The following is a 25,044-nucleotide window of genomic DNA, read 5'->3' on the forward strand; positions in this document are numbered from 1 at the left end:
TACATTATATAACGTGGGAAGAAAAGTACATGCGGTAGCGGTACGGGTACATTCCAAACTGACACATCAACGTTCAGATGTGGAATTTTTTTCATAGAATTACCCGTACCGCTATTGTATGAAAAAAATTCCAATCTGACACATCAACGTTTAGATGTGTGCGGAGGGTACAATGCTAGTAATTATATGAAAAAAATTCCAAGCTACAAGCTGACACATACAACTACCCCCGTACCGCTACCGCATGTACCCTTCGGTGTGGCCAAGCATTTAAAGGCTTGGCCACACCGAAGGGTACATGCGGTAGCGGTACGGGTACTTGTATGAAAAAAATTCAAAACTGACACATCAACGTTCAGATGTGGAATTTTTTTCATACAATTACCCGTACCGCTACCGTATGTACCCTTCGGTGTGGCCAAGCCTTAAGGGAAGACCACACCGGAAAGGTATATGCGGTAGCGGTACGGGTATACCAGGCCTTTATTATACAAAAATGCTGTGGTGGTGTTTTTTCTCGTAATGCTGGGAAGTGAATCATCTTTCTGTGAGCACTCATGAGTAGATCTAGTACTACAATTAACACATGAACTTCTACTCGAGGAGATAGGAATGCGTAGTTGTTGTAGCAGATTTCTATTCACGAGTAAACTACCACCTCCAATGGAAATTACAAAAAATTACGTGGGCTCTTACACGGTGTTGCTGGAGGCTAGACTCTTCAAAATTTAATGAGAGCGAAGGAGCTACATGATGATTTTTCTTCACACTCATTAAATTTTGAAAAGTCCAGTCTGAAGCATCAACGTGTAAATACTCTTCTAGCTGAACATGTTTGTCAGTGTGAATTTAGAGAGTGAATATACAAATGTCTGCGTGTGGAATCACCACTAAAAAAAAAGAGGAAACAAAAAGTGGAAGATAGCGAAACGTCAAATATTTTTTATTTACGCCAAATTATTTTAAAGTTTACATCGACAGTCCATTTGTTCACAAAAAAATAAAAACATTCTTTTATTTCCCGCACAATTTCAAATGTCGAATTCTTCAAATATAACTTCTAATTCAACTGGCATTCCTGATCTATCATGGCAGCCACCTTTTATAACCTTTGAAACAACGTAAGTTTAAACAATTTCAACTTTTTCTTTCTCTTACCGGCAAGAATCTGAAAACAACATTCAACATAATTTTCCATTTCAAGAATGGGACCAATCAGTATAGAATTATATTGGAAACATGCTCCAAATACATGCCGCAACATTGCCGAGCTAACACGCCGTGGCTATTACAACAATACCGTCTTCCATCGTATTATTAGAGATTTTATGATTCAAGGAGGTGATCCAACTGGCACAGGTCGTGGAGGCCAATCTATATATGGTCCACAATTTGCTGATGAAATTTATCCCGACTTAAAACATACCGGTGCTGGTATTTTATCTATGGCCAATTCAGGACCCGATACAAATGGTTCTCAATTTTTTATAACTTTGGCGCCAACTCAATGGTTAGATGGAAAACATGCAATTTTCGGGCGGATAAGCTCGGGTATGCAAGTTGTAAAGAGATTGGGAATGGTGCAAACTGATAAGAATGATCGACCTTTAGTTTCTTTGAAAATTTTAAAAGGACGTGTAGAAAATTGAGACTAAAATTGAAAATAAAACCACATTTATGTTTAGCTGTATTTTTAGGGCATTATTATGAATGACAACTCAATTCAATTGAATCAGTCGTTTCTACGAAAATCTAACTTTAATTTTTACTTGTCTCTGTTTGATGACTTATCTTAAAGGAAGTCAACCTTAAATAAAAAGAGGCAAAACTATTGTAGAAAGTAGATGAAACTTGGTTGGCTTGTCATCCATAATATTATGCCCATTACTTTTTTTTATTTTGAATAGGTACTTGATATATAAATGATTATTTAAAAAATAAAATGAAAGAATAACATGAATTGGTTAAATATAACTAAATAATTAAACGAAAAACATTGGGTTGCATTTCATAATGTCATTGGAAACGGCCCGCTTGCTGTATTCTGCCTTGAGATTCTCCAATTGTAAATTGCTCCTGAAATGAAAATTTATTTTTTAATTGAGTATTTAAAAAAAAAGAAAACAGAATCTTAAAAATAGTTATTGAGACTGGGTGAGACCACCACATAAACGGCTCAACCCTTAGAAATTGGTGGATAACTTCCACATTTGTAAAGATAATTGAATAAATAAAGTAAAATGTTGTTCTTTATTTTATTTTTTTCCCTAGTTCTCAAAACCTTAAATTTTTTACTTTCAAAATTACAATTGCTCAAATTTAGAAATTATAAGGTCGAATATTTTAAGCCTTGTTTATTTCCTAATTAATAAAATTTATTTCATTCAATTATCTTTACAAATGTGGTATGTGAACGTTATTCACCAATTTCTAAGCGTTGAGCCGTTTATGTGGTATTCTTAATGGTATTCGTTGGTCATTTTAATGAAAATAAATGCCTCCTACAGGAACTCGAATGTCATTGTGGGCAGATAGATTCGTTTAATTTTCATAAATTATATTTTTGGTATCAGGGATGGAAGATCTTTTGTGGAGCCAACAAATTTTTTTGGTGTCATAGTCGTTTAAAAAACTGTTCTGTTATTGCAGTTTTTCTCTCTCTCGCTCTCGTTCTAGGAACAATATACCACACAAACAGGTAGTAAAAATTGGATTTTTGATTATTTTTTTAAACAAGAATATGACGAAAAATTATGCTTATGGCGATTATTGAGATGTATCTGAATTTTTTATTATACATTTTACGACATTTATTTGTTTTTGCATTTTTGTATGCATACAAAAGGTTTTCAAAACAAAAAAATTGTTGATTAGGAGGCTTTTATGAAAAAAAAATCACGTTTTAAAGTAATTCGCATTTATTTGAGGTTTGAGCACAAAACAAAGTGGAACGCTTAGAGTCGGCCAAAAGGCATAGATAATGGACGGAAAAAGACTTTGAGTCTTATGGAGCCATAAACGCAAATTCGAGATATTTGAGAAAAAGGGAGTTTTCGTTCGTCGCAGCTCTGAGCAAAAGATGCTACCTAACTATATAGTTCCCTCGCTGGTCTTTTGTGGTATCACAATGGACCCATGAGGTCTGAGTGGAGCGCAGCCACTTCGCCAAACAGCCACTTTAACCTAATCTAGGGCATGGTGTTTTTAATTTTTTTCCCTTACAATCTGACTGAAAATGATTTTGATTTAATTTAAAATGTTGGATTCATATCAACACCAAAAAAGTCGAACAGTATCTACAGACGCGAGAGTACTTTAAAAATCTATGCATACCAACGTTTTTCAGATATTACCAAAATTGAAAAGTAAGAAAATAAATTATTTTTTTTGTACAAACCCTTCAATGTAGGCACGTCCACGGAGTCCAACTAAATGCGCTAAGTACGCTGGAGCTGGATAAGATACAGAACGATTACAACGCGGGAACAAGTGGCACAAGTTATATGTCATAGCTTGTAAATCATCGATATTTATATTTGCATCATCAATTATGACGTTGTAGCGTGTTGGTTTAGATGTTCCTTGAATAGCCTTATGACTAACCAAAAAGAATTGTGTTTCATTGGGATGGCAAATTGTTTGATCGACAATAGTTCCTGCTTTGACATTATTGTATTTGCCTTCGCCATCGCTGGATTTTGGGAAGAAACGCGTATGATGGCGTTTCACAACAATAATGACTGTGAATTTTGCTGAGCATTTCATCTGAAATGAAATAAATTATATAAATATTTGTTTAAAAAAATTAAACTGAAAAATTAATTAATGTTCCAAAATTAATTCCTACCAAACTATGAATTTCTAAAATAAATTAAATTAATAGTAATAATGCAAACAAAAATAATTACCGCTTTACATGCTGCGCGCATTGCGTTCACTTCAATTTGTTTTATCAACGGGAATTGTCCATCGGAAACACCATCTCTATAATATATCACATGATCTGGTAAACAACCAGTTGAAGTCCTAAAAACATTCAAATGTTGTGTCATAATATTTTGCATATCTTCGATTGTTTCCAATTTAGCTGTTTGTAAACGATATTGCATATTGTATTGTGTTCCATGAAGATCATGAGATGCAACAACACCAACAATACTTGGCAAATTAACTTGCAATGGTGACGGATGTGATACATCAGCACCAACAAACATTACTTTAGATTTTTGCAGATTTATTTCATTAGATGGTGAAATTTTATGATTTGTGCCATTTAGTTTGGCATTAACTTTCAACAGGATATTTCCAATTGTCATTTGGTCAATGATTTTATCTTGATTAAATCTTTTATTATATGATCGTATTGTATCGCCTTTAATACACTGCGTTACAATGCCACAAGAGAGTTCTGCCTCTTGTTTAACACGGCCGTATGCTTCAGCAGCGAATGGTAGTATAACAAAAACAATACTCAATTTGTCGGTTTTGAATTTTTTTAGATCTGGTAAAATGCTAGGCGGTGCGCGACCCCTTCCTTGTATCTCTCGAATTTCAGAACATTCTCTAGCCAAGGACATACCCAATTTATCGGCTTCTCTGCTAATCTGAAAAAAAAAAACAAAAAAAAAATAAATATAACATATTTAAAAATGCTCAAACTCTTCAATTTTTTTTTTAACCTTTGCGTTTTCAATTAATATCTTTTGGGATTTTGACTACATACGAGCGCAAAGTGATAAGTTCTCAGCCTCACACAGTTATTGCGATCGAATCAGCGAAAAATTAAATAAATCTCACATGAGTTTAAACATCATAAGCTCATATGAAAATTTTCAAATTTTTATATCATTTGGTTTTGTAAGAATTTTTTCAAAAACCATTTCCTCTCCCCACACTTTTTTAAACTCTCTTAGAATGAAAACATTCATGGATATGATTTAAGGAGAATTGCTCCAAATCGAAAAATATTCCCGATTTTCTTTCCATTTTTATTTGAAATGTTGATGTTTTAGAAAACGTTTCGATTGCAATATGCAAATCCATTTCCACAATTTTTTCATTCAATATGTTGTGCCGAGTGTATTGGAAAATAATTTTCTACAACTAAAAATAAACCATTTTAAAAGTTTAAACTTACCTTTTCAACAAAGTGCTCTCTCAAAAACATAGCATTTATATCTTGTTTCTGTGAAATATTTATAATCGCCCATTTATGAGTGGTTTTTGAATCGCATTTATAGAATCGAACACCTCTATTCATCCATTCTCCAGGTCTATCAATATTAATATTTCTTCCTTGAGAATATTCTATAGCTGGCGATGACAAAAGACGTGCACTAACTGTGATAAAATTTTTATCCACAGATATGCCAAATCTTTCTACTGTTGGATGCATGTAATAGTTGAAACTTCGAAGGAGATCCATAATTTTTGCTTTGCGAACGTCAGTACTTGTTGCTGCATGTCGTATCATTTGTCGGACTTGATTTTCATTATCTTTGCGCATAATAGCCTGGCCAGGAGGTACTTCCAGAAATTCAAGTGGAATATAAATATTTTTTACAGTACTACCAACATGTATACATGGGAGGTGTGGTTTTTGTAATTTACATCCTTTAGACTGGAAGTATTGTTCCACTGTTAGTTGTTTGCCGTCGTCTGTCTTAAAAGTTTGTTTATTAGAGGCATCTTTAACTCCAACGAATTTAAATTCCTTTTCGACGCTTTTAAAGACTGCTGGCGGTTTGTAAGTCACTCGGAGACCTTTGAGCAAATCGTTTAGAGCTCTGGGATCTTGAAAACGCAAATTTTCATAAAAGTTAACTAGGTTAACTTTGCTGGGGAATGACTTGTGTGATACGTCAACATTTAACAAAGGCTGATCGCATAGCATTGCTGCTTGATAAAGACCATACCAAAGCTCAAAACCATCACCTAAATCAATCTTATCTCTTGGTTCTTTGAAAAACGATCGACCAGCACGTACACCATACAGATGACAAGGAGTACTAAGGACGACTTCAATACATTGTAATGCACGCATTGGCTTATCGAAGATTCTTTCAGTGTGATAACTTGCACTGTAAATAAAAAAATAAATAAATAAAATATAATTATTACTGGAAAATAATACAGCAACAAAAAGTGTTGAACTTACGTTTTGATTGATTTTAAATCAATTTCAACATCATCAGTAGCCTTTAATGTGACTTTGAATGGAATTTTTCTGTCTCTTTCATTAACTTCCACCTAAGGAAAACAGATAACGTTTTTATTTTGTTTTAGATAGTACTTAATTAATAAGCTGTATAAATTGACTATATAAACATTGATTAAGATACTTTGTCAATTATTCATAAAATATAAATATTTACATATTCTTACAAACTTACCGTTATTTCAGATCCAAGTTTATCAGTTGCCAATAAAACAGGACTGTAAGCATTGGCTTTTCCATCATATGCCAAGTCGTGATTGGGAAAGATTTTTTTTACGTAGGCATCGAAAGCATCGCGCATAAATTTCTTTGGGCGATCGGGATCAATTTTAACATCGTAGTGATAGGCGACGTCAGGCATATTTTTCAAATTCATCATAAGATAATTGGTTTCAAGTTCAAATGGTTGGCCGCGTGTTCCTCTTTGTATACCGTTTGTTGGAGGCTTAGGAACACGTACAACGGCATTGCTTGAGGGAGGCCCTTGTTGATAGCCGCCTTGATCCCGTCCGCCCCCGCGACCCCCACCTCCTCTACCACCACGTCCACCGCCGCCGCCTCTGTCGCCACCACCACCTTGATAACCTCTATCACCACCTTGATAACCTCTATCACCACCACCACCTTGATAACCTCTATCGCCACCACCACCACCTCCGCCTCTACCTCCTTGATAACCTCCCCTACCTCTCTGTCCACCATCGAAGCCTCCGCGTCCTCCACCGCCACTTCCCCGACTTCCACCATCCCCACTGCCTCCACTTTGTTGGCTTTGACTTCTGACATCTCTACCACCTCCCCCTTGTTGCTGTTGGCCCCAGCCTCCTTGTTGCTGGGGTCCACCTCCTCCTTGTTGCTGTTGGCCCCAACCTCCTTGTTGCTGGGGTCCACCCCTTTGCTGTTGGGGTCCACCTCCTCCTTGCTGCTGTTGGCCCCAACCTCCTTGTTGCTGGGGTCCACCTCTTTGTTGTTGGGGTCCACCTCCTCCTTTTTGTTGTTGGGGTCCACCTCCTCCTTGTTGCTGTTGGCCCCAACCTCCTTGTTGCTGGGGTCCACCCCTTTGCTGTTGGGGTCCACCTCCTCCTTGTTGCTGTTGGCCCCAACCTCCTTGTTGTTGGGGTCCACCCCTTTGCTGTTGGGGTCCACCTGCCTGTTGCTGGGGCCCACCTCTTTGCTGTTGCTGTCCACCTCCTCCTTGTTGCTGCTGTCCCCAAGCTCCTTGTTGTTGAGGTCCACCTCTTTGCTGTTGGGGTCCACCTCCTCCTTGTTGCTGAGGTCCACCTCTTTGTTGTTGCGGTCCACCTCCTTGCTGTTGGGGTCCACCTCCTCCTTGTTGCTGGGGTCCACCTCTTTGTTGTTGCGGTCCACCTCCTTGCTGTTGGGGTCCACCTCCCTGTTTTTGAGGTCCACCTCCTTGCTGTTGGGGTCCACCTCCTTGTTTTTTAGGTCCACCACCTTGCTGTTGGGGTCCTCCTCCTTGTTTTTGAGGTCCACCTCCTTGCTGTTGGGGTCCTCCTCCTTGTTTTTGAGCTCCACCTCCTTGCTGTTGAGGTCCGCCTCCTTCATGCTGCTTAGATTCTGAAATATACAAAAGTATTTCAATGAATTCAAATAAATTAAGATTTTTATTGTTCTACTCTAATTCGTAAGATTGATTTTAAAACATGTACTAGCCATTTTGTCATTTTTAAGACACATTACAAGCAAACAAAATGTGATTTAAGCCAAAGTACTTTTTTGGTGAATAATAATGGATACTTTGAGAACTTATGTGAGTAGTTTTATTTTTGTGTTTTTTGTGTGATAAATTGGAGTTCAAGTGAATTTATAGCACAATGATTTATGTTATTATGTTCTTCTGTGATTGTACTATGAGAATACATTTAGTTTCTATGCTACTTTTTTCTAACCTTCAAAGTATTTGACTGTTTGTCTGGCAAAGTCAGACACAACTTTTTGATATGAATTTTTTTTTTTGCAAAAACAAAAGAGAAAAAGAAGTTACTAACTTTTTTTTTTTAACGAGTTAAGAGTTAGCAACTATTCCTGAACTACAATAAGTGATTTAAGGCAATAAGTAAGAAATTTGGACAAAAATTTTGGTGGAAGGTGGAAGTAATACACAAGAAGCCGCTTTTTTCGAATACAAAATAAATCTAAGTATAGCAGAATTTTCAGTCTCATTATTATTATTTAACTTTGCAGAAAATGTAAAATTTTCATGCTGCTTTTTGCTAACTTTCAAAATTTTCAATTTTTTGAACTCGAAACTACTCGAAGTTTTTTGCAATCAAGATTTTTACTTGCGATATAGGTACAAAAAAGTTGAGATAGCATTTTTCCATGACATTACGATGGTAGAGAATGCCAAAAAAGTGGGTCTCGGAAGTCCGTCTGTCTGTCTGTCAGTCTGTCTGTATAAGGACCTACAGCCTAAACGGATGGACCGATTAATGTCAAACTTGGTATGTAGCGTTATTTGGCGACTCTCCAAAGGGGTTTTTGGAATTAATTATTTTGGACCAAAAATAACGGTACTTGTCATATACCGATTTTAGTCAAATTAAAATATCTTGAAAACGGCTCACGATTTTGTTTAAAAAATTGAAATGTAAGTTTTAAGCTAAGGTCTATCTTCTAATGAAAAATTTTTTTTTAGAAAATCATTATTAACCGTACCTGCCATAGAACCGTTTTTTTCAAATCCGATTATCTCCGAAACTGTTTATTCGATTTCAACGAAATTTTTTGTGAAGAAGCATTTATATAACTTAAATATAAACCAAAAATAAAATTTCCAAAAAAAAATTTTTGGGTTTAAAAAATTTTTTTTTTTGAAAAATCAAATTTTCGAAAACGGCACATTGAATTTTTTTGAAATTTTGTTTTTAGATGTTGATTAGTGATTTCTACAAAATGTCATACCAATTTTATTTTAAAACTTTTTTTCCAAAAAATTATTTATACCAAATTAGGTTTTTAAAAAACGGCTCTAACGATTTTGAAAATATTTTTCTAAAAATGCATCTTAATATATCAAACAAAACTGCATACTTGTTTTGGAGGGCAATTTGATTTCAGATTTTATTTTATTTTTTAAAAAAAACGAATTTTTTTTTTTCCAAATTTCTTTATAAAAAGTCTTAAAAATTTAAGCAACTTTAACTCTAAGAGCAAGTTCGTGCGAGCCAGTCGTGCATTTTATTTGTTGTAGAAATGTGTCTTGGGGTCTCAATAGTAGTTTGCTTTTTTAAAACCCGTTATTAAGATATTCACTTTTGTGGGCTTTTTAAATTAAAAAAAGGCTTACGTACCCTCACTCATGTTGACGCAAATAACTCTGTTAATAATAACGGTAAAAACTTAAATAGCTTTATTTTTAGAAGAAACATGGCCCTTTTAATAAAATCGTTTTTAAATATTTTCATATTCAATTCTTACCGTACGATTTTTCTGCCTTATTCGATTACACTGGTCAGCTTTTTTCTTAAAAAAAAACAAAACTAATTTTTTTAAAAATATTTTCATGTGCTAAACTGGAATCCAAAGTCAGAAAAATTCTATCACATTACGATTTTGAGATATTACTATGCCAAAACATAACAAAAATAGTGTTTTTGGAAGTTCAAAATTCGTTAGAGTCATTCTAATAATTCTTATGCTAGATTCAAATTTATAAGTTTAAAGGCCATTAAAAAAGTATAATTTGGTTTCTGAAGAAAAATATTTCTCGCCAATATTACTGTCTTTAAGGAAAAATCGATCTTAAAAATCGTTTTTTTGTTTTTTTTTTAAATTTTTTCTCAATATTTTTTGGTTTTTTAATATAGTCTTAAAAACAAGTTTTTAATCTTAATAACGACATTCCAAGCAATCAAAAAAGTTTTCGGTAACTTTTTTCATTGAAAAATAGGCTACTTTTCAAATATAATTCGCCGAAAATCCAAAATTTAATATTTTTCTACAAAAAACATTTAAAATAGATACAAAACATAAAGTAAATTTTGACCAGGTTCTGTTAAAATCCAACAAATTTTGTAAAAGATAAAAATAAAAAACCATTTTTCTCAATATTTTTGTGGTTACTTACAGCAATGGACAAAGAAATAGCACTCTTTTGTTTTTTCTTACAAAAATTGTATTTACATATTTGGGACCTTTTAACTTATATATTATAATTTTTATATCAAGACATGCCTCAGCTTATGGGGATTCATAAAATTAATATGTAATTACATATAAATTATTTCATTTCCATTCAATTTTTAAAAATTATGATTTGTAGAAAATAGAAAATAGCACACATTCCGAAAATCATAAAAGTAAGCATTTCTAACCAAAAATTTTTACAATTTCCAAAAATTCAATACTACTAAGTTGGAAACTTGTTAGTAGACCCCGGTTTTTCAAAGTTCCTTGGCATCTCTTTGGTAAACTTTTAACTAACGTCTGGTATCTACTTTGTGGAGTACGGTACCACGCTTCTTTGTTTCTGGCCCAAAGATCGTTTGAATTTTCGAATTTTGTTTCCCCAAGCTTAACCTTATAGTATACATTTTCTATGGGGTTAAGATCGTGAATTTGAAATGGTGCAAACATTGATTTTTTCGTCAGAAAACCTATCTTGTACTATTTAACTAGCGAGAAATATGGTTCTTTGGTATTCTAATTTAATATTAAGACAAAAGAATTTATCAATTCTACCATCCACCTAACCAATGGGTCCTTACCATGCCAGGAAAATGTGACATGGTAAGACTGACAGATAATCAAATCCTATCCTCCTAGTTTCATCGTCTTGAGATAATACTTTGGCTTGTCCTTTTTACATTTAAGTATCCTTCTTAAAAGTCTGCTGGACACTTTTTTTACCGAATTATATATTCACTTCGGGCAAAATCGTGCGAGATGACTTAAAAGGCCCACATTTGCGTTTCTTTGTGATCGCTCTATCCACTCGTATGGAAGTTTTGCGGGGAAGAAGTTACGCAATTTAATTTCAGAGTTTAAATTTCTATTTGCTCTTTCTAAATAAATAGAGTTTAAGCTAATTGAGAAAGATTTTTCCCTTGACCTTCATAGTCAAGTAAAGTAATTCTCCCTTTTTTCGCAGTTTAATGATTTTTTCTGCCTATTTTTTTTTTTTTTTCAAAAATACTTGTTAATTAAATAGAAGCATTAAAATAAATGCATTTTCGTTTACAACTTTTGAACGCGGAATTGCGTTGTGTCCACCTGCGAAAGAGACAGTAAAAGCATTATATTGCAAATGCAAACAAATATAGACAACAACGGTACTTTTAAGATATTTTTGTCTCCATCACTTTATTTCTACAATATACCAAAAGAAAAAAAAATATAAAAAGCATTCCTAATAGGTATCTAAAATTCGATTCGCATGATTCCATGGTTTGAGTAAAAGTTGTAGACCTTTAACTTTTTTCGATAGGAGGGCTACTTTTGACAGAAATCGTAAAAAAATACGATCTTGGCACCCACTTTTATAAACCAGCTTTTGTTTTGCTTGATACTTTCTTAAACTCTTCTCAAAGTTCATTAAAAACAAAAAACAAGTTGATTGAGAAAAAGCAAATCAAAGTAGGTACCTATGTAGACATTGCAATATGATAGAAAATTGTAATCAATAACTAATTACTGCGTTTTTTCTTTTATGATGGAATTGCAACCCTACACCCACTCGTAAAAAAATTAAAAATTGTGAAAAAAAGACCAGAAAGAACCATTGTCCATTGTGGGACAAAAAAAAAAACTACTATTATTATAATGAAAAGGCTTTTTTCTTCCCAAATAAGGATAAAACATTAAAAAACCTAGCACTTTCGCCGTCAATATTATTGCAATATCAAAACAAAAGAGAACACGTAATCACGGTTGCCGGAGTGGGTAGGATCCTACCAAACTGGGTAGGTTTTTTTACCTTGGGTAGGTTGGTAGGTTTGAAGTCAATTTGGTAGGTTTTTCCAAGTTCTTTCTCTAAAATAATTTTATTTTTAATAATTGACAAAAAAAATTTAATTATGTCAAATCTACCCAAAATATTTGTGCCAAACAAATGTGCCCAACTAAACCGAGAGTAATAATATTAAGTAGTGTATGTAAACGCAGTATCCTCATTGTTGGTGTCTGAACTCATCCATTTTCATGTTTTGTGTTGACACTAATTTCACATTCTTGATTAGTGATTTCTACAAAATGGGATTACAATTTTATTTTAAAACTTTTTTTCCAAAAAATTATTTATAAAAAATTATTTTTTTAAAAAACGGCTCTAACGATTTTGAAATTTTTTTTCTAAAAATGCACGTTAATATATCAATCAAAACTGCATACTTGTTTTGGAGGGCAATTTAATTTCAGATTTTATTTTATTTTTTTTTTTTAAAGAATTTTATTTCTATATAAAAAGTCTTAAAAATTTAAGCAACTTTAACTCCAAGAGCAAGTTCGTGCGACCCAGTCGTGGATTTTATTTTTTTGAACAAGAATTTATTCTCTTAAAATCGAAAATTTTCGTTGGGTAGGTTTTTCTTTGAATTGGTAGGTTTTTTTGAAAAATTTGGTAGGAAATTTTTTATGCGAGTGGCAACCGTGCACGTAATCGCGACCGAGTCGTCTCGTCGAGTTGTTCTAGCAAAAGGGGGATTTCCCGTTTTGTATGTCTTGTGAAATTAGTAGCAAGACAAATCGAATTGACAGAAAAATAAAATATATTTTACATTCGAATTTATGTTATTTGTAAAAATGAGATTAATTGTGGAATACCTTTTTTCTGTTGATTACCAGAACTTCCTGGTCCTGGTTGATTTCCAGATCCTCCTCCTCCACCTTTGGGAGGATTATTTTCTTTCGGAGGGTCTCCTCCATCACCACCTCCTTTTTTATCTGCAAATAAATGTTTTAAATTTACATATGCAAACATTTAAAAATGATCTTACTTTTTTTGCCCATTTTTAGAATAAATTTTTTGTATTTTGAGATAAGAAAAAATAAAAACAAATAAGAAAATTGCTTTATTTATGTATTTTTTATAATTTGCTTGCGTTCAGCTGCGAGTTTCAATTATGAATGAATGGAATTTCAATTTATCAAATTGAACAGGATGAACTCGGATGAACAAATCAACCATAGATCAAACATAAAATAGATTTGATTTCAAATTTAAAGGGAAGTCCACATCCACATTTAATTTACGGTAAGTTCATTTACACAGAACGATTTTTACAATGACATCTTCTTTTGGTCGTTTTTTCTATGTTTCCACGACATCACCACATCACCAAAATCTAAATTAAAGACAGGAGATTTAAAGAACTGAACAGAATAAGCGTAGTTGTTGCTCGGCGATTAAAATGACAGTTGTTGTCTTGTTAAAAAAAATGAAAACTAAAAAACAAACCTATTTTTCATCAAAAAGAAAATCCGATTTTTTGTTTATGAGTTTTGTTTATATAAACTTTTTTCGTTTTTTTTTTTAGTCTTCTCAGTGGAAAAAAATCATAATAAATACTGAATTTTCCATAACAAAGAGAAAACATTTTAAATGCATTTTTTTATAATTTGACAGCCCGTCGCACGACTGCTTTCTGTTCACTCATTCTTCAGCGATTTTGCAAAGCGAATTTTTTGACAGCTGTCATTTAAGTCACCGAGCGACGTATTCTGTGCAGTTCTTAAAATCGACTCGTGAAAAAGTCGTTAAACAGTTTTTTTTTAATGTGATGAATATATGAGAAATATACCTTCAAACCGTGAAGTACATTTTAGTGCCTGGCTACACAGTGATTTTTCAATCGATTGAAAAATCACATGAGGTGGCTACACACCCCAACTAACATTTCAGCTTCGGTTAAGGTATTACAAAAGCTCCATTTCTGGTTGTTGGGCATGGAAAAAGGAGAACGTTATACAAGTTTGACCCTATATAAGAAGTTTAAACGAAGCTTTACCGAAGCTCTACCGAAGCTTTGAGATTTGACAGATAGCTTCGGAAGAGCTTGTATAGCTCTTTAATACATGTCTTATCGAAATTAAAAAAACAACTACAAAAACCAAAAAAATTCTTTTTTAACTGGTTTTTATTTTATTTTAAATCATGAATTTTATCTTTTGACCTGAAATTATAAATATTATTCCATTAGTTTTAAGTATATCTATTGATAATAATTTTAAAAGTAGGTGTGTTTTTTTGTTTATCTATATAGATTTTGTGCAAAAAAACGACATCGAGATTTTTGAAATCAAAACAATTTACGTGTTAAATACAACAAAAACTTTATCTGTATAGATTTTTGAAAAATCCAGATAATTATCCAGATTTTACTTTCTCTCGATAAAAACAGTGGTGCCAAGGTAGTTTAATTGTTGTGTTCATATAGAAATATCTGAAAATATTAACAAAAAAAAAAGCGGAGAAAACGAGGTTTGAAAAAAACTCTCATAGAAAAAAATAATCAAAAATTTGTTTGACATGGTTGCATTGAAATGTTAATATCTCGAGATATACGCAATGCACTTTTCAGATAAAAGTCTTAAATGGATCCTGATAAGATTGTTGAACAGATATGTATATAAAATTACCAAAGTTTTTTCGAAAAATTAGAAATAAAAATAAAAATGTTTTCACATTTGATTTTTAAGAAATCGAAAAAAAATTCAATATGGCTACCTTCAAACGCTTATAACACAAGAACGACGCAACTAATGTTAATGGTCATGGTCTTAAAATGTAGCTAAGAATATACAGATCATTTTTGGTTTTTTGTGAAAAAACAATTTTTTATGAGTGTCAACTTAGCGAAACACCCATCACTGATCCAAACGGGACTAGGTGCATAATTTGCCGTTATTTAGTCGTTAATTAGTTGTGGTAATTTTGATTTTGTCGTTCATTGTTTTCATATATATTTTTGATGTTTCGCTAACTTGATATCAACTTAGCGAAACAACAACTCTTAAAAAAGGTCTTTTTGAAAACTTGAGTATGCCGGAATTTGCCGTTAATTAGTCGTTAATTAGTTGTGATAATTTCGATTTTGTCGCTCATTGATTTCATAGGAAAATATGTTGTTTCGCTAACTTGATATCAACCTAGCGAAACACCATCTCTAAACAATTTTTTTTTTGGAAAACTAAGTATGAGGGAATTTGCCGTTAATTAGTTGTTAATTAGTTGTGCCAATTTCAATTTTGTCGTTCACTGTTTTCTTTCAAATTTTTGACATTTTCCCAATTTGACATGAATTTACCAATTTTTGCTTCAAAAAGTGACTTAAACTTGACGCATCAAAGCGTGGCTTATACCAAAATTTGCCATTTGAGACCCTTGAATTAGTTGTGCCAATTTCAATTTTGTCGTTCACTGTTTTCATTCAAATGTTTGACATTTTCCCAATTTGACATGAATTTACCAATTTTTACTTCAAAAAGTGACTTAAACTTGACGCATCAAAGCGTGGCTTATACCAAAATTTGCCATTTGAGACCCTTGAATTAGTTGTGCCAATTTCAATTTTGTCGTTCACTGTTTTCATTCAAATGTTTGACATTTTCCCAATTTGACATGAATTTACCAATTTTTACTTCAAAAAGTGACTTAAACTTGACGCACCAAAGCGTGGCTTATACCAAAATTTGCCGTTCGAGACCCTCGAATTAGTTGTGGCATTTTCAATTTTGTCGCTCACTGTTTTCATTCAAATTGAGTGTTGTTCCGCTAACTTGACACGAATTTACCAAGTTTCGCTTAAAAAGTGGCTTAAACTTAACGCATCAAAGCGTGGCTTGCACCTGAATTTGTTGTTCGGGACCCTCGATTTAGTTGTACCAATTTCAATTTCGTCGTTCACTGTTTTCATTGAAAAGTGTGTTGTTTCGCTAACTTGACGTGTCAACTTAGCGAGGCACCCTCCAAAAAGTGGCTTAAACTTAACGCATCAAAGCGTGGCTTACACCTGAATTTGCCGTTCGGGACCCTCGAATTAGTTGTGCCATTTTCAATTTTGTCGCTAACTGTTTTCATTCAAATTTTTGACATTTTCCAAATTTGAAAAAAATTTACCAATTTTCGCTTAAAAAGTGGCTTAAACTTAACGCATCAAAGCGTGGCTTATACCAAAATTTGCCGTTCGAGACCCTCGAATTAGTTGTGGCATTTTCAATTTTGTCGCTCACTGTTTTCATTCAAATTGAGTGTTGTTCCGCTAACTTGACACGAATTTACCAAGTTTCGCTTAAAAAGTGGCTTAAACTTAACGCATCAAAGCGTGGCTTGCACCTGAATTTGTTGTTCGGGAGCCTCGATTTAGTTGTACCAATTTCAATTTTGTCGTTCACTGTTTTCATTGAAAAGTGTGTTGTTTCGCTAACTTGACGTGTCAACTTAGCGAGGCACCCTCCAAAAAGTGGCTTAAACTTAACGCATCAAAGCGTGGCTTACACCTGAATTTGCCGTTCGGGACCCTCGAATTAGTTGTGCCATTTTCAATTTTGTCGCTAACTGTTTTCATTCAAATTTTTGACATTTTCCAAATTTGAAAAAAATTTACCAATTTTCGCTTAAAAAGTGGCTTAAACTTAACGCATCAAAGCGTGGCTTATACCAAAATTTGCCGTTCGGGACCCTCGAATTAGTTGTGCCATTTTCAATTTTGTCGCTAACTGTTTTCATTCAAATTTTTGACATTTTCCAAATTTGAAAAAAATTTACCAATTTTCGCTTAAAAAGTGGCTTAAACTTAACGCATCAAAGCGTGGCTTATACCAAAATTTGCCGTTCGAGACCCTCGAATTAGTTGTGGCATTTTCAATTTTGTCGCTCACTGTTTTCATTCAAATTGAGTGTTGTTCCGCTAACTTGACACGAATTTACCAAGTTTCGCTTAAAAAGTGGCTTAAACTTAACGCATCAAAGCGTGGCTTGCACCTGAATTTGTTGTTCGGGACCCGCGATTTAGTTACTTAATAGCTGAGTTCCTTTGGCCTTAAGTATCTACTGCTATAAGTACTTCTGGTTGTATTCAACTCCATTTCTTCTATAGAAAAAATATCTTTGAATGGATTAAGTATTAAAAAGTACTTTCCTGAGCCCAAAGGAACACAGCAAATGTTTTGGATGTATACATTCTAGAGTACGATACCGATTTCCTAGAGATAGGTATGTTGTAAGATATGATTCACTGCTAGTACTAGAAACTTTTTTTGGATGTACGGTGATGATGTGATGAAACGGATTTTCAGTGTTGTCAGTTGGTTATTTATTTTGTTGTTGTTGTTGTGATGTAATAGTTGAGCCAGCTTTTAATTGCGCCTTCTAGAACATTTAACAAAATTTTGATTAGTTGCTCATACAAAAGTATTTTTAAGCACTTACCAAAATAGTTTCACTTGCTAGTTGTGATCTAAGTCGAATTGGATGCCTTTATAACTTGAGTTTTCTGCTGCTGGTGACTACTACTCTCCGAAGCCGATTGTTAAACTTGATGTTATTCTGAATCCTTCCTGCGCCCTCAGCTGGCTAGCTGTTTCTGAATATAATTGGCGAAATCTTTTACTAAATTCAGTTATGAATAAGTTAGATGAGGAGCTCAGAACTAAAACGGCCTAACCCACATTTTCAAAAAAATCAAACTGAGTACACAGATCGAACCGCAATAAAACAATTTATAATATAAAAATACATCCCCATTAAATTACATTAAATAGAGTTAAAATTAGAGCCAAAAACTTTTGTCACTCTAGTGGACGCCATTTTGGCTTCGGCGACAAAATTGCCTAAATCATTTATAGCAAATGTAGTTTCGGAATAAAAAAAATATCAGACCTTAGCCCAAAAGTGTAGCCAACACTCCTAACTAAAAAAAATTACAAACTAAGTATTGAATAATATTTTTTTTATAACTTTTACAAGCCAACAAAAAAGAAACCCTGAAAATATGATTTTCTTTAAACTCGTTTTTCTCAAAACGAAGTTTTGTGGGTTAGGCCGTTTTGGCGCTGAGCGCCTCAGATGTGATGGGTGATTGTAGCTATAGCGCTTCTGGAGATGTTGAATGGATGTTGTTGGTGCACAAGTCGACGGAGGAATATTTATATTGTATCTACGTTTGATGAATCGTTATTATCCTGGCGGCTTCCAGGGATTTTAGAAAAAGTTTCAATGCATACTGTTTGTGTGATCAGGTTAGCCTCGTTTCCTAAGTGTTCAACTTTGGATCCAATCAGAGCAATATCGAGTTCATTATGTACATAACCCTTATGGAGACGAGTATTCAAAAGTGGAGCTTCATAACGTGGATTGGTACCGACCAACAAAACTGCTTCGCTTCCTAAAAAGGTACAAAAATTTTTCGTTTTTATAAAACTGTGAAACATGATTTAAAAACTTACCAAGAATTCTTAAGATCAACAACAACAATTCACAGCAGCTTCCGACTCCATCCGCCAATTCAATTATGTTTCTAGCAGCATACATTTGTCTGGTGCCAGTATATTTTACCGCTAGACAAAAAGAGACAAAATTATACTCATGAAAAGAAGAACAATAAGATACTTTTGCTCTATGGTCAGCTGTGGTGAATATCGAGGTGAATAAAATTGAAAATGAATGCGTTCAGCCAATTTCATATTGAAAAATATAAGTAATTTGAAACTTGGTAAATTCGTGTCAAAATAGGAAACAGAAAAAATTGAAATTGGCACAACTAATTCGAGGGTCCCGAACGGCAAATTCAGGTGTAAGCCACGCTTTGATGCGTTAAGTTTAAGCCACTTTTTGGAGGGTGCCTCGCTAAGTTGACACGTCAAGTTAGCGAAACAACACACTTTTCAATGAAAACAGTGAACGACAAAATTGAAATTGGTACAACTAAATCGAGGCTCCCGAACAACAAATTCAGGTGCAAGCCACGCTTTGATGCGTTAAGTTTAAGCCACTTTTTAAGCGAAACTTGGTAAATTCGTGTCAAGTTAGCGGAACAACACTCAATTTGAATGAAAACAGTGAGCGACAAAATTGAAAATGCCACAACTAATTCGAGGGTCTCGAACGGCAAATTTTGGTATAAGCCACGCTTTGATGCGTTAAGTTTAAGAAACTTTTTAAGCGAAAATTGGTAAATTTTTTTCAAATTTGGAAAATGTCAAAAATTTGAATGAAAACAGTTAGCGACAAAATTGAAAATGGCACAACTAATTCGAGGGTCCCGAACGGCAAATTCAGGTGTAAGCCACGCTTTGATGCGTTAAGTTTAAGCCACTTTTTGGAGGGTGCCTCGCTAAGTTGACACGTCAAGTTAGCGAAACAACACACTTTTCAATGAAAACAGTGAACGACGAAATTGAAATTGGTACAACTAAATCGAGGGTCCCGAACAACAAATTCAGGTGCAAGCCACGCTTTGATGCGTTAAGTTTAAGCCACTTTTTAAGCGAAACTTGGTAAATTCGTGTCAAGTTAGCGGAACAACACTCAATTTGAATGAAAACAGTGAGCAACAAAATTGAAATTGGCACAACTAATTTGAGGGTCTCAAACGGCAAATTTTGGTATAAGCCACGCTTTGGTGCGTCAAGTTTAAGTCACTTTTTGAAGTAAAAATTGGTAAATTCATGTCAAATTGGGAAAATGTCAAACATTTGAATGAAAACAGTGAACGACAAAATTGAAATTGGCACAACTAATTCAAGGGTCTCAAATGGCAAATTTTGGTATAAGCCACGCTTTGATGCGTCAAGTTTAAGTCACTTTTTGAAGCAAAAATTGGTAAATTCATGTCAAATTGGGAAAATGTCAAAAATTTGAAAGAAAACAGTGAACGACAATTTGAAATTGGCACAACTAATTAACAACTAATTAACGGCAAATTCCCTCATACTTAGTTTTCCAAAAAAAAAATTGTTTAGAGATGGTGTTTCGCTAGGTTGATATCAAGTTAGCGAAACAACATATTTTCCTATGAAATCAATGAGCGACAAAATCGAAATTATCACAACTAATTAACGACTAATTAACGGCAAATTCCGGCATACTCAAGTTTTCAAAAAGACCTTTTTTAAGAGTTGTTGTTTCGCTAAGTTGATATCAAGTTAGCGAAACATCAAAAATATATATGAAAACAATGAACGACAAAATCAAAATTACCACAACTAATTAACGACTAAATAACGGCAAATTATGCACCTAGTCCCGTTTGGATCAGTGATGGGTGTTTCGCTAAGTTGACACTCATCAATTTTTTTGAATCCAACATGGATGCCATGGCCATATGAAAATTTTTGTTTGCATCCAACATGGATGTAATGGCCTTCCCACTTCGGAGTTAAAATAAAAAAAAAAAACAAAAGCAACATTTTTGATAGACAGCTGCCAAAGTATATGTACAGTGGTGCCAAATGTTTGCATGGATTTCAAAAATCCCGATGTCGTTTTTTTGCACAAAATCTATATAGATAAACAAAAAAACACACCTATTAAAGCCATAACTTTCAATGACCTAAAAAGTGAAAAAGTGGGAAATTTACAAAAGTAAAAATTTTTTAATTCTTTCTATGGCTATTTGTTTTTGGAAAAAACTACAAAAATTGTTTTTGAAACCAAAAAAAAAGCATTCTGCATCATTATTTTTAATTTTTTACCGACTTCCAAAAATTCTGTATTTTTTTTTGTTTGTTACCTCATAACTTTGGACTGAGTGAACCAATTTTGATAATTCTTTTTGTATTGGATAGCTGTTGGCTGCAATGTGGTCCCATTTCAATTTCCATCAGTTCTGGCAATAGGAACTATTAGAAAACCCATAAAACCCAGTTTTAGCCATGGAAGTCGATTTTTTTGTTTGATAAAAATGATTATGTATTCGGAAAAACTGTCACAAAATGAGTTTGAAAATTTTCACTTTTCGACTTTTTGCAAAAAGTGGCCCTTGTAGTTAACGGCCATATTATTCACTCTGGATTTAGTTTGGATTGAAGTTAACTTTAAATCCAATCACTTAAATCTGAATTTTATAAATCGAAGGATTTAATTTTTTGTTCATATTATTCACTCAAAAAAAAATTATGTGATTAATCAATAATTTTTGTATAATTTGCATTTATCTCTATTATTCCTTCACAAAATACTTGACAAAACAACTGAACACTGTGAAAATGAATTTTACATCTGGATTTATAAAGTTAAACAGACCTCCAGAGAGCAGTTTAAATTTGTTTGGATTTAACGAGATTGGATTTAAAAAATTGGATTTAAGATTGAATTTAAGTAGTGAATATTATGGACTTGGATTTATTTTTTGACATTTGACATTCTTTACATCCAGATGTATTTTTTAAACTAGTGAATAATATGGCCGTTAAGACTTAAGGCTTAACTACATTGGCTCAAAAAGTGAAAAAGTACAAAAGTGAAAATTTTCAAACGCATTTTTGTATAGTTTTTCGGCCTGAAAAATTAAAACAAATGATGCAGAAAGCTTATTTTTTGGTCAAATAAACAATTTGTATACTTTTTTTCACAAAACAATTGTGATAGCCAGAAAAAAAAATCTTTTCACTTTTGTACTTTTTGAAAAAGTGGTGTATGTAGTTAAGCCTTTAAGGCTTAACTACATACACCACTTTTTGAAAAAGTACAAAAGTGAAAATATTTTTTTTCTCGCAAACGCAATTTTTTTGTAAAAAAGAGTATACACAATGTTTTTTGGACGAAAAAATAAGCCTTTTGCATCATTTGTTTTTATTTCCGAGCCCAAAAAACTATTCAAAAATGAGTTTGAAAATTTTCACTTTTGTACTTTTTCACTTTTTGAGCCAATGTAGTTAAGGCTTTAACTACATACACCACTTTTTGAAAAAGTACAAAAGTGAAAATATTTTTTTTCTGGCTAGCGCAATTGTTTTGTGAAAAAGAGTATATAAATTGTTTATTAGACAAAAAAATAAGCTTTCTGCATCATTTGTTTTAATTTTTCAGGCCGAAAAACTCTTTTTCACAAAACAATTGCGCTAGCCAGAAAAAAAATATTTTCACTTTTGTACTTTTTCAAAAACTTTGTCGCAGCTACAAACAGGCAGGTTCTTCAATCAAAATAGTACTCAAACAGATCTTATGTCGTTTTCTATTGACTTTTGAGATTTTTGTGTAAAATTCTCAGATTTTCCACTGCAAATAGAATATGAAATCTAGTTTTGTAATTGTGTGTGAAATCTGTGCGTATAAAAAAAATAAAACAACAACAAATGTTCAGACAAATGTCAAGCAGAGGAGTGTGTGTGAAACAGTGGCGTAGATAGCTTTTTGCTAAGGGGGGGGATAGATCTAGTTCGCAAATTTTTGTTTATGTTTTAATAATGCTTCTTTGTATTGTTTTTATTCTCTTTAAATTGGAGAAAGTTCTTTCGGTAGTTGACGTAGAAACCAGCAGTGTAGCTAATATCTTTAATAAAATATAAATACCATAACAACTTTTTTCGGTGCAGCTTTCGAGCGCTTTCAATGAGTTCATAGAGGAAGTATTTTTCTTTCAAAATTTTTTTGTAAAAATTTCATATTTTTTCCAACTTGGCACTAGAACAAAAATTGTGACTAATATTTCTATAGTAAGTTGGAATAGGTGATCCCGTACATGATCGTATTTTTTTTATTAAAAAAACAAAACCGACTTCCATGGATCAAAACTGGGTTTTATGGTTTTTCTAATAGTACTGAACAGGCACCAGTTTTTCAATACCTACAAAAAGAATTATCAAAACTGGTTCACTCGGTCCAAAGTTATGAGGTGACAAACACAAAAAAAAGTACAGACGAATTGAATAACTCCTCCTTTTTGGAAGTCGGTAAAACAGTTAGGAAATCCCGATTGTTTAAATAATATTTCCTTCTTGGATGAAAACTATAAGGAAATCTTATTGTTTTTGTTCAATTTTATGTGGTCTAGTTTTTGGTAAAACTCAACAGTTTCATTAAATTTTTTAGCTGCTTTGTCTATTTCAGACGAAGAATCCTTAGAAGGAACCGAAAACCCTTCTAGTGTGTTTTCATGGTTTGTACATTTTTCTCCAAGGCCCATTACATAGAAATCGAGAAAAAGATTGAAAACAGTAACACGAAAATATTCTTTGCTGTACTTTGAACCGAAGGGTTCGAACGATTCTTTTGTCGCTTCACTATTCTCTTATGTTTAACGCCTATGTCAAGGATTTCAGCTAATTTTTCCCATATACAAAAAACTTTCGAAAATGAGTCTGCCCGTTTAATTTTTAGTTGATCCCTTAAATCTTTAGCGAGCTCCATTGCTTGGACCAAGTCTAAATTCACTCTTTGAAACACCGACTTAATGGCAACGAAAGTTGGTAAACCATATTTATAACCTTTAAGCTAATCAAGAACTCGAAATCCATAGCGTTTTTTTTTTCAAAGTGCACTTCTTCAACTTATTTATTCATGACTGTTTATATCGATCCCAATGGGGGGGGATATATCCCCCTGATCCCCCCCCCCCCCTATCTACGCCACTGGTGTGAAAGTGGGTGTGTTTGTATGCGTGAATCTTGATAAAAATCCAGAATCAGATTCTTGAATCTCAGATTCATTTTTTTGTCATTTTTTTGAATCTCAAGACGCAAATAGATCATGAAATCTGAGATTTGTCCACTATTTCCCCTCTTCACCCCCCCTTTCAGCTGTCAAATTCACAAATCTCATTCTGAGATTCGTCAATAGAAAACGACATTAGGTCTGTTTGGGTACTGCCTAAAACAGAAATATTTCAACTTTTTTCAACTTTTTTAACCCAATTCCTGTTTGGGTACTCTGAAATAGTACATTTTTTCACAAAAAAGATGGCCGCGAGAGAGAAAAAAATTTCCCCTTCTTGCGAATTTCTGCCCAAAAAATTTCATCGAACAAAAATCTGAAATCTGTCAAAAGGTAGTGCTTTCTCTGTTTTTCTTTATTTGTTCTTGTCGCACAACATAAAGAAAACAAACTACAAACATGGTGGCGTGGATTTTTTTCTTGTTTTTTTTTTATTTATTTCGTTTTAGTGATGTAATGCTCAAAACAAATTAATATTTTATGAACAAAATAATAAAAAAAGTGTTTCAAAAATAAAACAAAGTGTTTTTAATATTATTCATTTCTTTTTTTTTTTTATTTGTGTTTACATTTTTTAATGCACAAAACAAAGTACAAATCATGGCGATGTGGCTATGTTTTGTGTTTTTATTTTTATTTTTTTGTGTTTTAATGGTTAAGAAGTGCTTTATTTTATAAATGATTTATGAAAAAATGAATAAAAAAGTGTTTGTAAAACAAAACAAAATGTTTTGATATTTTTCCTTTCTTTATTTTTTTTTTCAATTGGTGTTGTTGTTTACATTTTTGTTGTTGTAGAAAAAGTAGCAGAAAATTTTGTGCCAAAAGCGTTTGGGTACTTTTACACAAGGTCTGTTTGGGTTCTTTTTGCACAAAAATATGAAACCTGTCAAATTTTAAGGAGTGGGGATGAAATTCTCTCAGAGAAAGAAAAATTGTGTAAAAGTACCCAAACGCTTTTGGCACAAAATTTTCTGCTACTTTTTCTACAACAACAAAAATGTAAACAACAACACCAATTGAAAAAAAAAAAAATAAAGAAAGGAAAAATATCAAAACATTTGTTTTGTTTTACAAACACTTTTTTTTATTCATTTTTTCATATAAATCATTTATAAAATAAAGCACTTCTTAACCATTAAAACACAAAAAATAAAAATAAAAACACAAAACATAGCCACATCGCCATGTTTGTACTTTGTTTTGTTCATTAAAA

The 25,044-nt window shown here is 33.1% G+C and overlaps 3 protein-coding genes across 4 annotated transcripts; 1 reads left to right on the plus strand and 2 right to left on the minus strand.

The window, feature by feature from the left end:
* Positions 1-897: 897 nt before the first annotated feature.
* On the plus strand, positions 898-1,690 carry LOC129908966 (peptidyl-prolyl cis-trans isomerase-like 1). The gene is made up of 2 exons (XM_055985818.1): positions 898-1,121; positions 1,205-1,690. The coding sequence occupies exons 1-2, from the start codon at positions 1,036-1,038 to the stop codon at positions 1,647-1,649; spliced, it is 531 nt and encodes a 176-aa protein (XP_055841793.1). The 5' UTR covers positions 898-1,035; the 3' UTR covers positions 1,650-1,690.
* Positions 1,675-13,311, minus strand: LOC129908965 (protein argonaute-2). Its single transcript, XM_055985817.1, has 8 exons — positions 13,174-13,311; positions 13,001-13,120; positions 6,393-7,795; positions 6,158-6,249; positions 5,138-6,080; positions 3,909-4,604; positions 3,398-3,765; positions 1,675-2,076 (listed from the first exon to the last, which is right to left on the minus strand). Exons 1-8 carry the CDS (start codon positions 13,184-13,186, stop codon positions 1,983-1,985), a joined length of 3,729 nt encoding a protein of 1,242 aa, XP_055841792.1. The 5' UTR covers positions 13,187-13,311; the 3' UTR covers positions 1,675-1,982.
* Positions 13,312-15,014: 1,703 nt separating this feature from the next.
* Positions 15,015-18,732, minus strand: LOC129911584 (NADH-ubiquinone oxidoreductase 75 kDa subunit, mitochondrial-like). Of its 2 annotated transcripts, XR_008771672.1 has the most exons (4): positions 18,623-18,732; positions 18,401-18,561; positions 17,607-17,760; positions 15,015-17,546 (listed from the first exon to the last, which is right to left on the minus strand). XR_008771672.1 is itself a non-coding variant. In XM_055989420.1 (2 exons), exons 1-2 carry the CDS (start codon positions 18,705-18,707, stop codon positions 18,323-18,325), a joined length of 324 nt encoding a protein of 107 aa, XP_055845395.1. In that variant the 5' UTR covers positions 18,708-18,726; the 3' UTR covers positions 18,241-18,322. The 2 variants fall into 2 exon arrangements, 1 of the variants encoding a protein (XP_055845395.1); XM_055989420.1 differs by lacking the exons at positions 15,015-17,546; positions 17,607-17,760 and having other exon boundaries at positions 18,241-18,561; positions 18,623-18,726.
* Positions 18,733-25,044: the final 6,312 nt, after the last annotated feature.

Source organism: Episyrphus balteatus, chromosome 2 (assembly GCF_945859705.1).
Source record: "Episyrphus balteatus chromosome 2, idEpiBalt1.1, whole genome shotgun sequence".
In the NCBI taxonomy this organism is placed as follows: domain Eukaryota; kingdom Metazoa; phylum Arthropoda; class Insecta; order Diptera; family Syrphidae; genus Episyrphus; species Episyrphus balteatus.